The sequence below is a fragment of the Helianthus annuus genome, chromosome 10 (assembly GCF_002127325.2).
Source record: "Helianthus annuus cultivar XRQ/B chromosome 10, HanXRQr2.0-SUNRISE, whole genome shotgun sequence".
NCBI classification, from domain to species: domain Eukaryota; kingdom Viridiplantae; phylum Streptophyta; class Magnoliopsida; order Asterales; family Asteraceae; genus Helianthus; species Helianthus annuus.
In genome coordinates, this window is record NC_035442.2 from 2,862,632 (window position 1) to 2,878,570 (window position 15,939).

General features: G+C 41.1%; 7 protein-coding genes and 1 non-coding gene across 8 annotated transcripts; all 8 read right to left on the bottom strand.

The window, feature by feature from the left end:
• Nucleotides 1-190: 190 nt before the first annotated feature.
• Nucleotides 191-297, bottom strand: LOC118483479. The gene has a single exon (XR_004870768.1). It is a non-coding gene; the product is annotated as a small nucleolar RNA R71 (small nucleolar RNA).
• A 5,186-nt stretch (nucleotides 298-5,483) lies between these two features.
• On the bottom strand, nucleotides 5,484-5,954 carry LOC110880425 (glycine-rich RNA-binding protein 10-like). Its single transcript, XM_022128948.1, has one exon. The coding sequence runs from the start codon at nucleotides 5,952-5,954 to the stop codon at nucleotides 5,484-5,486; it is 471 nt and encodes a 156-aa protein (XP_021984640.1).
• Nucleotides 5,955-6,461: 507 nt separating this feature from the next.
• Nucleotides 6,462-10,841, bottom strand: LOC110880424 (loricrin-like). Its single transcript, XM_022128947.1, has 5 exons — nucleotides 10,441-10,841; nucleotides 9,463-9,849; nucleotides 8,488-8,874; nucleotides 7,513-7,899; nucleotides 6,462-6,918 (listed from the first exon to the last, which is right to left on the bottom strand). Exons 1-5 carry the CDS (start codon nucleotides 10,839-10,841, stop codon nucleotides 6,462-6,464), a joined length of 2,019 nt encoding a protein of 672 aa, XP_021984639.1.
• A 504-nt stretch (nucleotides 10,842-11,345) lies between these two features.
• On the bottom strand, nucleotides 11,346-11,816 carry LOC110880423 (loricrin-like). The gene has a single exon (XM_022128946.1). It carries the CDS (start codon nucleotides 11,814-11,816, stop codon nucleotides 11,346-11,348), a length of 471 nt encoding a protein of 156 aa, XP_021984638.1.
• A 506-nt stretch (nucleotides 11,817-12,322) lies between these two features.
• Nucleotides 12,323-12,793, bottom strand: LOC110887076 (loricrin-like). The gene has a single exon (XM_022134980.1). The coding sequence runs from the start codon at nucleotides 12,791-12,793 to the stop codon at nucleotides 12,323-12,325; it is 471 nt and encodes a 156-aa protein (XP_021990672.1).
• Nucleotides 12,794-13,297: 504 nt separating this feature from the next.
• On the bottom strand, nucleotides 13,298-13,768 carry LOC110887075 (glycine-rich protein DOT1-like). Its single transcript, XM_022134979.1, has one exon. The coding sequence runs from the start codon at nucleotides 13,766-13,768 to the stop codon at nucleotides 13,298-13,300; it is 471 nt and encodes a 156-aa protein (XP_021990671.1).
• Nucleotides 13,769-14,272: 504 nt separating this feature from the next.
• Nucleotides 14,273-14,743, bottom strand: LOC110887074 (keratin, type I cytoskeletal 10-like). The gene has a single exon (XM_022134978.1). The coding sequence runs from the start codon at nucleotides 14,741-14,743 to the stop codon at nucleotides 14,273-14,275; it is 471 nt and encodes a 156-aa protein (XP_021990670.1).
• Nucleotides 14,744-15,250: 507 nt separating this feature from the next.
• Nucleotides 15,251-15,718, bottom strand: LOC110887072 (keratin, type I cytoskeletal 10-like). The gene has a single exon (XM_022134977.1). It carries the CDS (start codon nucleotides 15,716-15,718, stop codon nucleotides 15,251-15,253), a length of 468 nt encoding a protein of 155 aa, XP_021990669.1.
• Nucleotides 15,719-15,939: the final 221 nt, after the last annotated feature.

Consider the following 15,939-nt stretch of genomic DNA (forward strand, 5'->3'; position numbering starts at 1 on the left):
CTTGGAAATATGTGATACCTTTCGGATCAATGGAGCATCAAACGACGCCATCCGCCTCCGTATGTTTCCCTTCTCACTAAAAGACCGAGCGAAAGCTTGGCTCAACAACCTCCCAGCTGGATCGGTAAACACCTGGGATGAACTAGCCCAAAAATTTCTATATAAGTATTTCCCTCCCGCTAAAACTGCTAAGTTAATGACTGAAATTAATACATATTCACAAGAGGACGGGGAATCCTTATATGAAACTTGGGAAAGGTTCAAGGAGCTATTACGCAAGTGTCCCCATCACGGCCTTGCAATATGGCAACAAGTATCCACTTTCTATAATGGATTGTTGCCACACACTAGGCAGACACTTGATTCTAGCTCCGGGGGACTTTTAGGTAATCGACGCCCACACGAAATATATAATCCAATTGAGGAAATTTCTCAAACCAATTTTCAATGGCACACCCCCCGGGGAAATAAGTCAATCGCCCCGGGCGCCCATAAGGTCGATGAAAGCACTTCTTTACAAGCCCAAATCGAGGCCCTTTCTTCAAAGATAAAAAAATTGGAAATGACAAAAACAGTCTCGGTTATGGCTTGTGAAGGGTGTGGTGGGTCACATGAAAATTGGAGTTGTATGAAAGAAACAGACGATCAACAAGAAATGGTAAACTACATTGATAATAGACCTAGGCCGTCGGGTCCCCCAACGGGAACTTACAACCAAGGATGGCGAAACCACCCAAACCTTGGTTGGAGGGAACCCGGCAATAGTAGTAACCAACAAACCCAACGAACAAACTTTCAACAACCAAGAAATGAGTCACAAAATTTCACTCAACAACAAAGTGGACGAGAAAGGCTCGAAGATACTGTATCTCGCCTCGTCTCCGACACTGATAAGAAAAACTCGGAAAGATTTCTACAATTAGAATCAAATTTTAGAAATCAACAAGCTAGTATTCAAAACATAGAAAAACAATTAAATCAAATAGCTCAAAATTTTGCCGAGAGACCGCAAGGCGCATTACCTAGCAATACCGAAACAAACCCAAAAGCGCAAGTTCACCTCATCACACTACGGAACCGCACCGTAGGGCCTGCAGAAGTGCCACCACCAACGGAAGAAACAGTACCCACACCTCTGCAGGAAAAGAACTCCCCTCCGTCACCAGAGCCTACCAAGGCTCCTCGAGTTCCATACCCCGGTAGGTTAATTCGTCAAAAGACCAATGAGCAATTCGCAAAGTTCGAAAGTCTGTTAAAACAATTGCATGTCAATATTCCTTTTATCGAAGTCCTAACCCAAATGCCCAAGTACTCTAAATTCATGAGGGACTTCCTTACACATAAAAAGAAAATTGAAAGTTTGTAATTAGTCAATTTAGGCGAAGAATGCTCTGCCCTCGTACTCAATAAACTTCCCCAAAAGAAAATCGATCCCGGAAGCTTCACGATTCCCTGCTCAATAGGGGAATCACCCGTTCGTAATGCCTTAGCCGATCTTGGGGCTAGCATTAACCTCATGCCCTCATCAATGTTCAAAAGACTCGGCTTAGGAACCACGAGCCCTACAAAAATGAGCATACAACTCGCTGATCGATCCGTCAAATTCCCACAAGGTGTCATCGAGAATGTCTTGGTAAAGGTAAGCAGATTCGTTTATCCAGCTGACTTTCTCATACTCGATATGGAGGAAGACACCGAGGTCCCCCTCATACTAGGGAGACCCTTCCTTGCCACCGCCCAAGCAGTGGTAGATATGAATGACGGGACACTCACCTTGAGGTATGGGGATGATGAAGTGAAGTTCGGAGTTGGGAAGAGAATAGAGGACGACGACCCGGTCAATTACATGAAGGTTATTGATTCGAGCTTGGATGCTGCTCTCCGATGGTGTAACATGGGACGCCAGGCATCCCACTCAGAAAACATATAACCTCGCATTGGGTCTAGCCAAGGACCCTTATAAACGTGGCGCACCACGGAGGCATTCCGCGGAACTATCCTTAGTTTAGTTTAATCTTTTAGTTTTAATTTGCAGAAATAAAACACACTCATGGTGGTAATGGATGAAAAAGGGAACGAGAAAAATGGCCCCATGCACAATGAACAGAGCAACCCGACACAAATCTCCATCACAGAAGGCTCAACACGGGCCGTGCCCAACCAACACGGCCCCGTGCTGAGCCACCTGCAGAAAAACGCCCAGTTCAGGTAACTGGACACGGGCCGTGTTCAGCGGACACGCCCCCGTGTCCAGGCTTCTGTCTTATCTCTTTAATTTCTGTTACTGGCACCTGACCACGGGGCCGTGTCCAGGATGCCAGTAACATAAATCTTTGCTTTTTAACCCACTTTTACACATTCTAATCAACCGAAAATCTTATTTTTGGGACACATTGAGGACAATATGTAATTTAAGTGTGGGGGGATGCTAAAACCTTGAATTTTGCAAATCCTAATTACAAGCCTTACACAAAACTCTATTGGAACCGCTGAACACCCCAAATTTTTTTTTTTTTTCAAAAACTTTTCGTTTTTTTTACTTGTCTTGGTTTAATTTGGGAATAACAAGTTCTAAAAAGGTTATATTTTTACAAATTTACAACCGATAGCGTCGTGATAACAAAGAACCAACATAAGAAAATTACGAAACGGCATAACAAGTCTAGTTAAAAATTCGATTATATATACTTGATCGCATTAAAAACTCATTCCCACAAAAGTGAGTTTTGAGCCTTTATTGAGCATACAAATATACATCTTTAGACTAAATGCTCATTTTTCGTTTCTTGTGTGAATAGCCGCTTGGTTCTTACAACTCTAGAACTTGCCACGACGATACATTCCCGGTCCTTACCAACTTAAACCCAAGTAAGTAAGTGATAGAGGCATTAGGACTAACCATATTTTTTCTACACCATTATTTTTCATTTTTTTTACCACCTACCCAAAATCCCCCTAGTTAGCCCCTTTGAGCCTAAACCTTTCATTTCATTACCCTAAAACCCTTTTTACCCACCAAAAACCCTTTTTTATTTTTCACCCTTTATTTTAGTAACAAGCTCGGTTTTTCGTAAGATCGCTATTTTATGTGACTTTCCAATATATATATATATATATATATATATATAATAAAATATATGATGAAGTCAAAAACAAACAAAAGCTATATAAAAGCTTGTTTGGAGAAATACTTCAAAATAAAGAATCACTAAAAACAAGGTGTGTCACGAAAACCGACGCTCTTTATGATTTTCGCCCTTTTACTAACCACTAACCCAACCACCCACCTTTAACCCAAGCCTAACCCTTCACCCAAAAAGTCCTCTTGATATTTACAAAGGTAAAAAGTTAAAAAGGAGGAGGATTGATTGCTTGGCAAGCCTATGAAAGGCGTAAGTTCCATGCCGCTCTCGAGTGATTCACTAAAAAAATACACCTTCGGCCGAGTGTTGAGTGATCTCCCGTGAGGTATGTGAACTTGTATATAAATGGAATTTTAATAAGGCATGCTATGCCCGAATAAGTAATTTATCCTGTGAAACGTTCTAAATAAATCATAACGAATAGGATTGTAAATAAATAAAAATAAAACTTACAAAGATCTTGGATTCCCGACACTCTATGACAAGCCAAAAACTTTCTCTTCTACCTATTCCATTTGGGAGTGTAAGCCACATTTAAAGAGTTTTGCTTGAGGACAAGCAAAAGTTCAAGTGTGGGGGTATTTGATGTGTGTAAAATGCAACATATAAATCACATCAATTAAGGCATAAAACTAACCCTTTTTAAGTACTAATGTTGGAAAAAGAGTGTTTTTGTCTTCCTTTTGTATTTTCAGGATGAAATGAGCTCAAATTCACAAAAGAAGCAAAAAAGACAACTAATTCTAGCATAAATACAAGAAAAGGAATAAAAGTAGACTGCCCGGACCCTCAACAGCATCCTCCAGAGCAAAGAAGAGAAAGCAGAAGTCTGAACACGCCCCGTGCTCAGCCAGCACGGGGCCGTGCCCAAGAAGCAGCATAAAAGACAAACTTATAGAAGCTTCCATTGCCCACCACGGGGCCGTGTCCAGCGGGCACGGGGGCGTGGTGAAAGTACAGCAGGCGCATTAATTGTAATTGCGAATTACAATTAATGAGGAGAGAGAGTGTCAGACGGGCACGGGGGCGTGTCCAGTGGACACGGTGCCGTGCCCAGCCTTCTGTTCAGCCTATAAATAGGAGTGCTTGGTTTCATTTCAACTCATCCCTTGGCACACCACCTCTCTCACACTTCATCCACCACCCACCACCACCATAACACCATCATCCACCACCATCATCCATTGTCCATCATAGAGTGTGTGAGTCGTCTCGGGATCCAAGATTGATCGTAAGAGTTCTTGACAATCAAGGCCATGTTTGCCTAAGTCTCTTACATCACTTGGTGAAGACAAGGGTTTAGTATTATACTTTTTATTTTCAATCTTTTGCACTTTTTATTTGGTTTTGTATTAATGACTTTAATAACTAGTTGCTTATGTTGAAGGTGATCTTTCCTTATCGTTTGTCCGTGGTGTCTTGGCATTATTTTACTGTCTATATAAAATAAAAGATTTTCACCATTCATATCTCCACGGTCTATATGGAGGTATATTGGCTACCTGGTCGGGGGTTAAGGGAACGGTTTGGTAAGGGTCTTGCCCTTGTTCAGCGTTTAGAGGTCCTGCTTGGGACCTGGGTCAAATTTAGTAGGATCTCCTTCAATGCCCATAGGTATTCGATGGCGGGGATCCAAACTCTTTGACCCCCTCATAAGTTAACTACTATTAATACTATAACCCGGCTATTTAGGACTGTATCCCTGCTGACTCAGACTACTTAGCCGAGGGTAACGTCACCGCCGAAAGCGGGGCCTACCACAATTTGCATTAATAACTTAATTCATTATCTTTCAATAATCCGGCCCTTTAGGATTGTATCCTTGCTGACTCAAACTACTGGGTTGAGGGTAACGTCGCCTTCAAAAGAGGGGCCTACTACAATAACTAAGATAATCAAAGGTTATACTAATACACGTGTCGGATCCAAGTGATTCATCTTGTCTATCTGTTTTATTTTATTTTTAATTTTCAGCATTTAGTTAGTTTTTATTTTCTTAGTTTAAAAACATTTTTCTTACTTTTTTATTTGATTAGACGTTGAGGATAAACCGGTATTAAAAGCTCTTGTGTCCTTGGACGACCTCGGTATCTTACCAACACTGTACTACGTCCACGATGGGTGCACTTGCCCATATGTGTGTTTAGTGTTAGTGAATATCGTGTTTTTATAAATTTAAAACTTGGCTAAAAGTGTAAAAAGGGTTTAAATATACATCAAAAATATATTACACTACACACGCATCACTTAACTTAGGTTGAATCATCCAAATCCATACAATAATAATATAATAATAACCATCATCATCATAAGAAGAAGAAGAATATGCCACATACTAAGTCAAATGATTGCCCTGGAGATCACTATAACCAGCAATATGAGGATGAGCACCAAGATTATAAGCACCAACAATCGGGTCAGCAAACGAAGACTATCGGGGTCTGCCCCGAATCCACCACCGAATCCCCACCCGCTACCACCGTCTTTCCCGCCGCTTCCGGAGCCCCTTCTGCAGCTTTGCCTACCGCTTCCTTCCTTCCAGGTACCCCCTCCTTCACCAGAGGACGTGCCTTTTCTGTAGCCACCAACAAACCCAACTCCGCCGCTCCACCGGTTCCTTCCATCGCTTCCACCGGAAACCATTACAATATTAGGAACTTCAGCAACTTTTCCTCCTCCTCCATCACTATCGCCGTCGAGAAAAGAGCTAGCGATATCACACGGTCGGGTGTAGTACGACGGTGAAGCGAAGCCAATCATGATCGCCACCGCTGTGACGAATAGATGATGGGTGAAACTGCGACAAGCCATGATTAAAGTCAAATGTGAAACTGAGTGGAATGTTAAACTAGTGTGTTGGTAGCCCAATGAAGTAATGAGATTTCAAAAATTTGACATTTCTAGAACATATTAGATTTCAGACAAAATTTGGTTTTTGAATTTATCCGAAATTGTGACTTCGAATAGGATTTCGGATGAAATTTCGAATTATTCGGAAATTCATTCCGAATGTTATTTCCGATGAAATTTTGAATCTTTCCGAAATCGATTTAGAATGATATTTCGGTTGAAATTTTGAATATTTCCGAAACTGATTTCGAATGATATTTCGGATGAAATTTCGAGTCTTTCCGAAATTGATTTCGAATAATATTTCGGATGAAATTTTGTATGAGGTTTTGAATCTTTTCGAAATTGTGATTTCGGATGAAATTTCGAATCTTAACTTAGGTTGAATCATCCATATCCATACAATAATAATATAATAATAACCATCATCATCATCATAAGAAGAAGAAGAATATGCCACATACTAAGTCAAATGATTGCCCTGGAGATCGCTATAACCAGCAATATGAGGATGAGCACCAAGATTATAAGCACCAACAATCGGGTCAGCAAACGAAGACTATCGGGGTCTGCCCCGAATCCACCACCGAATCCCCACCCGCTACCACCGTCTTTCCCGCCGCTTCCGGAGCCCCTTCTGCAGCTTTGCCCACCGCTTCCTTCCTTCCCGGTACCCCCTCCTTCACTAGAGGACGAGCCTTTTCTGTAGCCACCAACAAACCCAACTCCGCCGCTCCGCCGGTTCCTTCCATCGCTTCCACCGGAAACCATTACAATATTAGGAACTTCAGCAACTTCTCCTCCTCCTCCATCACTATCGCCGTCGAGAAAAGAGCTAGCGGTATCACACGGTCGGGTGTAGTACGACGGTGAAGCGAAGCCAATCATGATCGCCACCGCTGTGACGAATAGATGATGGGTGAAACTGCGACAAGCCATGATTAAAGTCAAATGTGAAACTGAGTGAAATGTTAAACTAGTGTGTTGGTAGCCTAATGAAGTAATGAGATTTCAAAAATTTGACATTTCTAGAACATATTAGATTTCAGATAAAATTTGGTTTTTGAATTTATCCGAAATTGTGACATCGAATAGGATTTCGGATGAAATTTCGAATTATTCCGAAATTCATTCCGAATGTTATTTCCAATGAAATTTTGAATCTTTCCGAAATCGATTTAGAATGATATTTCGGTTGAAATTTTGAATATTTCCGAAACAGATTTCGAATCATATTTCGGATGAAATTTCGAGTCTTTTCGAAATTGATTTCGAATAATATTTCGGATGAAATTTTGTATGAGGTTTTGAATCTTTTCGAAATTGTGATTTCGGATGAAATTTCGAATCTTAACTTAGGTTGAATCATCCATATCCATACAATAATAATATAATAATAACCATCATCATCATCATCATAAGAAGAAGAAGAATATGCCACATACTAAGTCAAATGATTGCCCTGGAGATCACTATAACCAGCAATATGAGGATGAGCACCAAGATTATAAGCACCAACAATCGGGTCAGCAAACGAAGACTATCGGGGTCTGCCCCGAATCCACCACCGAATCCCCACCCGCTACCACCGTCTTTCCCGCCGCTTCCGGAGCCCCTTCTGCAGCTTTGCCCACCGCTTCCTTCCTTCCAGGTACCCCCTCCTTCACCAGAGGACGAGCCTTTTCTGTAGCCACCAACAAACCCAACTCCGCCGCTCCGCCGGTTCCTTCCATCGCTTCCACCGGAAACCATTACAATATTAGGAACTTCAGCAACTTCTCCTCCTCCTCCATCATTATCGCCTTCGAGAAAAGAGCTAGCGGTATCACACGGTCGGGTGTAGTACGACGGTGAAGCGAAGCCAATCATGATCGCCACCGCTGTGACGAATAGATGATGGGTGAAACTGCGACAAGCCATGATTAAAGTCAAATGTGAAACTGAGTGAAATGTTAAACTAGTGTGTTGGTAGCCTAATGAAGTAATGAGATTTCAAAAATTTGACATTTCTAGAACATATTAGATTTCAGATAAAATTTAGTTTTTGAATTTATCCGAAATTGTGACTTCGAATAGGATTTCGGATGAAATTTCGAATTATTACGAAATTCATTCCGAATGATATTTCGGATGAAATTTTGAATCTTTCCGAAATCGATTTAGAATGATATTTCGGTTGAAATTTTGAATATTTCCGAAACTGATTTCGAATGATATTTCGGATGAAATTTCGAGTCTTTCCGAAATTGATTTCGAATGATATTTCGGATGAAATTTTGTATGAGGTTTTGAATCTTTTCGAAATTGTGATTTCGGATGAAATTTCGAATCTTAACTTAGGTTGAATCATCCAAATCCATACAATAATAATATAATAATAACCATCATCATCATAAGAAGAAGAAGAATATGCCACATACTAAGTCAAATGATTGCCCTGGAGATCACTATAACCAGCAATATGAGGATGAGCACCAAGATTATAAGCACCAACAATCGGGTGAGCAAACGAAGACTATCGGGGTCTGCCCCGAATCCACCACCGAATCCCCACCGTCTACCACCGTCTTTCCCGCCGCTTCCGGAGCCCCTTCTGCAGCTTTGCCCCCCGCTTCCTTCCTTCCAGGTACCCCCTCCTTCACCAGAGGACGAGCCTTTTCTGTAGACACCAACAAACCCAACTCCGCCGCTCCGCCGGTTCCTTCCATCGCTTCCACCGGAAACCATTACAATATTAGGAACTTCAGCAACTTCTCCTCCTCCTCCATGACTATCGCCTTTGAGAAAAGAGCTAGCGGTATCACACAGCCGGGTGTAGTACGACGGTGAAGCGAAGCCAATCATGATCGCCACCGCTGTGACGAATAGATGATGGGAGAAACTGCGACAAGCCATGATTAAAGTCAAATGTGAAACTGAGTGAAATGTTAAACTAGTGTGTTGGTAGCCAAATGAAGTAATGAGATTTCAAAAATTTGACATTTCTAGAACATATTAGATTTCAGATAAAATTTAGTTTTTGAATTTATCCGAAATTGTGACTTCGAATAGGATTTCGGATGAAATTTCGAATTATTACGAAATTCATTCCGAATGATATTTCGGATGAAATTTTGAATCTTTCCGAAATCGATTTAGAATGATATTTCGGTTGAAATTTTGAATATTTCCGAAACTGATTTCGAATGATATTTCGGATGAAATTTCGAGTCTTTTCGAAATTGATTTCGAATGATATTTCGGATGAAATTTTGTATGAGGTTTTGAATCTTTTCGAAATTGTGATTTCGGATGAAATTTCGAATCTTAACTTAGGTTGAATCATCCAAATCCATACAATAATAATATAATAATAACCATCATCATCATAAGAAGAAGAAGAATATGCCACATACTAAGTCAAATGATTGCCCTGGAGATCACTATAACCAGCAATATGAGGATGAGCACCAAGATTATAAGCACCAACAATCGGGTGAGCAAACGAAGACTATCGGGGTCTGCCCCGAATCCACCACCGAATCCCCACCGTCTACCACCGTCTTTCCCGCCGCTTCCGGAGCCCCTTCTGCAGCTTTGCCCCCCGCTTCCTTCCTTCCAGGTACCCCCTCCTTCACCAGAGGACGAGCCTTTTCTGTAGACACCAACAAACCCAACTCCGCCGCTCCGCCGGTTCCTTCCATCGCTTCCACCGGAAACCATTACAATATTAGGAACTTCAGCAACTTCTCCTCCTCCTCCATGACTATCGCCTTTGAGAAAAGAGCTAGCGGTATCACACGGCCGGGTGTAGTACGACGGTGAAGCGAAGCCAATCATGATCGCCACCGCTGTGACGAATAGATGATGGGAGAAACTGCGACAAGCCATGATTAAAGTCAAATGTGAAACTGAGTGAAATGTTAAACTAGTGTGTTGGTAGCCAAATGAAGTAATGAGATTTCAAAAATTTGACATTTCTAGAACATATTAGATTTCAGATAAAATTTAGTTTTTGAATTTATCCGAAATTGTGACTTCGAATAGGATTTCGGATGAAATTTCGAATTATTACGAAATTCATTCCGAATGATATTTCGGATGAAATTTTGAATCTTTCCGAAATCGATTTAGAGTGATATTTCGGTTGAAATTTTGAATATTTCCGAAACTGGTTTCGAATGATATTTCGGATGAAATTTCGAGTCTTTCCGAAATTGATTTCGAATGATATTTCGGATGAAATTTTGTATGAGGTTTTGAATCTTTTCGAAATTGTGATTTCGGATGAAATTTCGAATCTTAACTTAGGTTGAATCATCCAAATCCATACAATAATAATATAATAATAACCATCATCATCATAAGAAGAAGAAGAAGAATATGCCACATACTAAGTCAAATGATTGCCCTGGAGATCACTATAACCAGCAATATGAGGATGAGCACCAAGATTATAAGCACCAACAATCGGGTCAGCAAACGAAGACTATCGGGGTCTGCCCCGAATCCACCACCGAATCCCCACCCGCTACCACCGTCTTTCCCGCCGCTTCCGGAGCCCCTTCTGCAGCTTTGCCCACCGCTTCCTTCCTTCCAGGTACCCCCTCCTTCACCAGAGGACGAGCCTTTTCTGTAGCCACCAACAAACCCAACTCCGCCGCTCCGCCGGTTCCTTCCATCGCTTCCACCGGAAACCATTACAATATTAGGAACTTCAGCAACTTCTCCTCCTCCTCCATCATTATCGCCTTCGAGAAAAGAGCTAGCGGTATCACACGGTCGGGTGTAGTACGACGGTGAAGCGAAGCCAATCATGATCGCCACCGCTGTGACGAATAGATGATGGGAGAAACTTCGACAAGCCATGATTAAAGTCAAATGTGAAACTGAGTGAAATGTTAAACTAGTGTGTTGGTAGCCAAATGAAGTAATGAGATTTCAAAAATTTGACATTTCAAGAACATATTAGATTTCAGATAAAATTTAGTTTTTGAATTTATCCGAAATTGTGACTTCGAATAGGATTTCGGATGAAATTTCGAATTATTACGAAATTCATTCCGAATGATATTTCGGATGAAATTTTGAATCTTTCCGAAATCGATTTAGAGTGATATTTCGGTTGAAATTTTGAGTATTTCCGAAACTGGTTTCGAATGATATTTCGGATGAAATTTCGAGTCTTTCCGAAATTGATTTCGAATGATATTTCGGATGAAATTTTGTATGAGGTTTTGAATCTTTTCGAAATTGTGATTTCGGATGAAATTTCGAATCTTAACTTAGGTTGAATCATCCAAATCCATACAATAATAATATAATAATAACCATCATCATCATAAGAAGAAGAAGAATATGCCACATACTAAGTCAAATGATTGCCCTGGAGATCACTATAACCAGCAATATGAGGATGAGCACCAAGATTATAAGCACCAACAATCGGGTCAGCAAACGAAGACTATCGGGGTCTGCCCCGAATCCACCACCGAATCCCCACCCGCTACCACCGTCTTTCCCGCCGCTTCCGGAGCCCCTTCTGCAGCTTTGCCCACCGCTTCCTTCCTTCCAGGTATCCCCTCCTTCACCAGAGGACGAGCCTTTTCTGTAGCCACCAACAAACCCAACTCCGCCGCTCCGCCGGTTCCTTCCATCGCTTCCACCGGAAACCTTTACAATATTAGGAACTTCAGCAACTTTTCCTCCTCCTCCATCACTATCGCTGTCGTGAAAAGAGCAAGCGGTATCACACGGTCGGGTGTAGTACGACGGTGAAGCGAAGCCAATCATGATCGCCACCGCTGTGACGAAACGATGATGGGTGAAACTGCGACAAGCCATGATTAAAGTCAAATGTCAAACTGAGTGAAATGTTAAACTAGTGTGTTGGTAGCCTAATGAAGTAATGAGATTTCAAAAATTTGACATTTCTAGAACATATTAGATTTCAGATAAAATTTGGTTTTTGAATTTATCCGAAATTGTGACTTCGAATAGGATTTCGGATGAAATTTCGAATTATTCCGAAATTCATTCCGAATGTTATTTTCGATGAAATTTGAATCTTTCCGAAATCGATTTAGAATGATATTTCGGTTGAAATTTTGAATATTTCCGAAACTGATTTCGAATGATATTTCGGATGAAATTTCGAGTCTTTCCGAAATTGATTTCGAATGATATTTCGGATGAAATTTTGTATGAGGTTTTGAATCTTTTCGAAATTGTGATTTCGGATGAAATTTCGAATCTTAACTTAGGTTGAATCATCCATATCCATACAATAATATTATAATAATAACCATCATCATCATCATAAGAAAAAGAATAATATGCCACATACTAAGTCAAATGATAGCCCTGGAGATCACTATAACCAGCAATATGAGGATGAGCACCAAGATTATAAGCACCAACAATCGGGTCAGCAAACGAAGACTATCGGGGTCTGCCCCGAATCCACCACCGAATCCCCACCCGCTACCACCGTCTTTCCCGCCGCTTCCGGAGCCCCTTCTGCAGCTTTGCCCACCGCTTCCTTCCTTCCAGGTACCCCCTCCTTCACCAGAGGACGAGCCTTTTCTGTAGCCACCAACAAACCCAACTCCGCCGCTCCGCCGGTTCCTTCCATCGCTTCCACCGGAAACCATTACAATATTAGGAACTTCAGCAACTTCTCCTCCTCCTCCATCATTATCGCCTTCGAGAAAAGAGCTAGCGGTATCACACGGTCGGGTGTAGTACGACGGTGAAGCGAAGCCAATCATGATCGCCACCGCTGTGACGAATAAATGATGGGTGAAACTGCGACAAGCCATGATTAAAGTCAAATGTGAAACTGAGTGAAATGTTAAACTAGTGTGTTGGTAGCCTAATGAAGTAATGAGATTTCAAAAATTTGACATTTCTAGAACATATTAGATTTCAGATAAAATTTAGTTTTTGAATTTATCCGAAATTGTGACTTCGAATAGGATTTCGGATGAAATTTCGAATTATTACGAAATTCATTCCGAATGATATTTCGGATGAAATTTTGAATCTTTCCGAAATCGATTTAGAATGATATTTCGGTTGAAATTTTGAATATTTCCGAAACTGATTTCGAATGATATTTCGGATGAAATTTCGAGTCTTTTCGAAATTGATTTCGAATGATATTTCGGATGAAATTTTGTATGAGGTTTTGAATCTTTTCGAAATTGTGATTTCGGATGAAATTTCGAATCTTAACTTAGGTTGAATCATCCAAATCCATACAATAATAATATAATAATAACCATCATCATCATAAGAAGAAGAAGAATATGCCACATACTAAGTCAAATGATTGCCCTGGAGATCACTATAACCAGCAATATGAGGATGAGCACCAAGATTATAAGCACCAACAATCGGGTGAGCAAACGAAGACTATCGGGGTCTGCCCCGAATCCACCACCGAATCCCCACCGTCTACCACCGTCTTTCCCGCCGCTTCCGGAGCCCCTTCTGCAGCTTTGCCCACCGCTTCCTTCCTTCCAGGTACCCCCTCCTTCACCAGAGGACGAGCCTTTTCTGTAGCCACCAACAAACCCAACTCCGCCGCTCCGCCGGTTCCTTCCATCGCTTCCACCGGAAACCATTACAATATTAGGAACTTCAGCAACTTCTCCTCCTCCTCCATGACTATCGCCTTTGAGAAAAGAGCTAGCGGTATCACACGGCCGGGTGTAGTACGACGGTGAAGCGAAGCCAATCATGATCGCCACCGCTGTGACGAATAGATGATGGGAGAAACTGCGACAAGCCATGATTAAAGTCAAATGTGAAACTGAGTGAAATGTTAAACTAGTGTGTTGGTAGCCAAATGAAGTAATGAGATTTCAAAAATTTTACATTTCTAGAACATATTAGATTTCAGATAAAATTTAGTTTTTGAATTTATCCGAAATTGGGACTTCGAATAGGATTTCGGATGAAATTTCGAATTATTACGAAATTCATTCCGAATGATATTTCGGATGAAATTTTGAATCTTTCCGAAATCGATTTAGAGTGATATTTCGGTTGAAATTTTGAATATTTCCGAAACTGGTTTCGAATGATATTTCGGATGAAATTTCGAGTCTTTCCGAAATTGATTTCGAATGATATTTCGGATGAAATTTTGTATGAGGTTTTGAATCTTTTCGAAATTGTGATTTCGGATGAAATTTCGAATCTTAACTTAGGTTGAATCATCCAAATCCATACAATAATAATATAATAATAACCATCATCATCATAAGAAGAAGAAGAATATGCCACATACTAAGTCAAATGATTGCCCTGGAGATCACGATAACCAGCAATATGAGGATGAGCACCAAGATTATAAGCACCAACAATCGGGTCAGCAAACGAAGACTATCGGGGTCTGCCCCGAATCCACCACCGAATCCCCACCCGCTACCACCGTCTTTCCCGCCGCTTCCGGAGCCCCTTCTGCAGCTTTTCCCACCGCTTCCTTCCTTCCAGGTACCCCCTCCTTCACCAGAGGACGAGCCTTTTCTGTAGCCACCAACAAACCCAACTCCGCCGCTCCGCCGGTTCCTTCCATCGCTTCCATCGGAAACCATTACAATATTAGGAACTTCAGCAACTTCTCCTCCTCCTCCATCACTATCGCCGTCGAGAAAAGAGCTAGCGCTATCACACGGTCGGGTGTAGTACGACGGTGAAGCGAAGCCAATCATGATCGCCACCGCTGTGACGGATAGATGTTGGGTGAAACTGCGACAAGCCATGATTAAAGTCAAATGTGAAACTGAGTGAAATGTTAAACTAGTGTGTTGGTAGCCTAATGAAGTAATGAGATTTCAAAAATTTGACATTTCTAGAACATATTAGATTTCAGATAAAATTTGGTTTTTGAATTTATCCGAAATTGTGACTTCGAATAGGATTTCGGATGAAATTTCGAATTATTCCGAAATTCATTCCGAATGTTATTTCCGATGAAAATTTGAATCTTTCCGAAATCGATTTAGAATGATATTTCAGTTGAAATTTTGAATATTTCCGAAACTGATTTCGAATGATATTTCGGATGAAATTTCGAGTCTTTCCGAAATTGATTTCGAATGATATTTCGGATGAAATTTTGTATGAGGTTTTGAATCTTTTCGAAATTGTGATTTCGGATGAAATTTCGAATCTTAACTTAGGTTGAATCATCCATATCCATACAATAATATTATAATAATAACCATCATCATCATCATAAGAAAAAGAATAATATGCCACATACTAAGTCAAATGATAGCCCTGGAGATCACTATAACCAGCAATATGAGGATGAGCACCAAGATTATAAGCACCAACAATCGGGTCAGCAAACGAAGACTATCGGGGTCTGCCCCGAATCCACCACCGAATCCCCACCCGCTACCACCATCTTTCCCGCCGCTTCCGGAGCCCCTTCTGCAGCTTTGCCCATCGCTTCCTTCCTTCCAGGTACCCCCTCCTTCACCAGAGGACGAGCCTTTTCTGTAGCCACCAACAAACCCAACTCCGCCGCTCCGCCGGTTCCTTCCATCGCTTCCACCGGAAACCATTACAATATTAGGAACTTCAGCAACTTCTCCTCCTCCATCACTATCGCCGTCGAGAAAAGAGCTAGCGGTATCACACGGTCGGGTGTAGTACGACGGTGAAGCGAAGCCAATCATGATCGCCACCGCTGTGACGAATAGATGATGGGTGAAACTGCGACAAGCCATGATTAAAGTCAAATGTGAAACTGAGTGAAATGTTAAACTAGTGTGTTGGTAGCCTAATGAAGTAATGAGATTTCAAAAATTTGACATTTCTAGAACATATTAGATTTTAGATAAAATTTCGTTTTTGAATTTATCCGAAATTGTGACTTCGAATAGGATTTCGGATGAAATTTCGAATTATTCCGAAATTCATTCCGAATGATATTTCGGATGAAATTTTG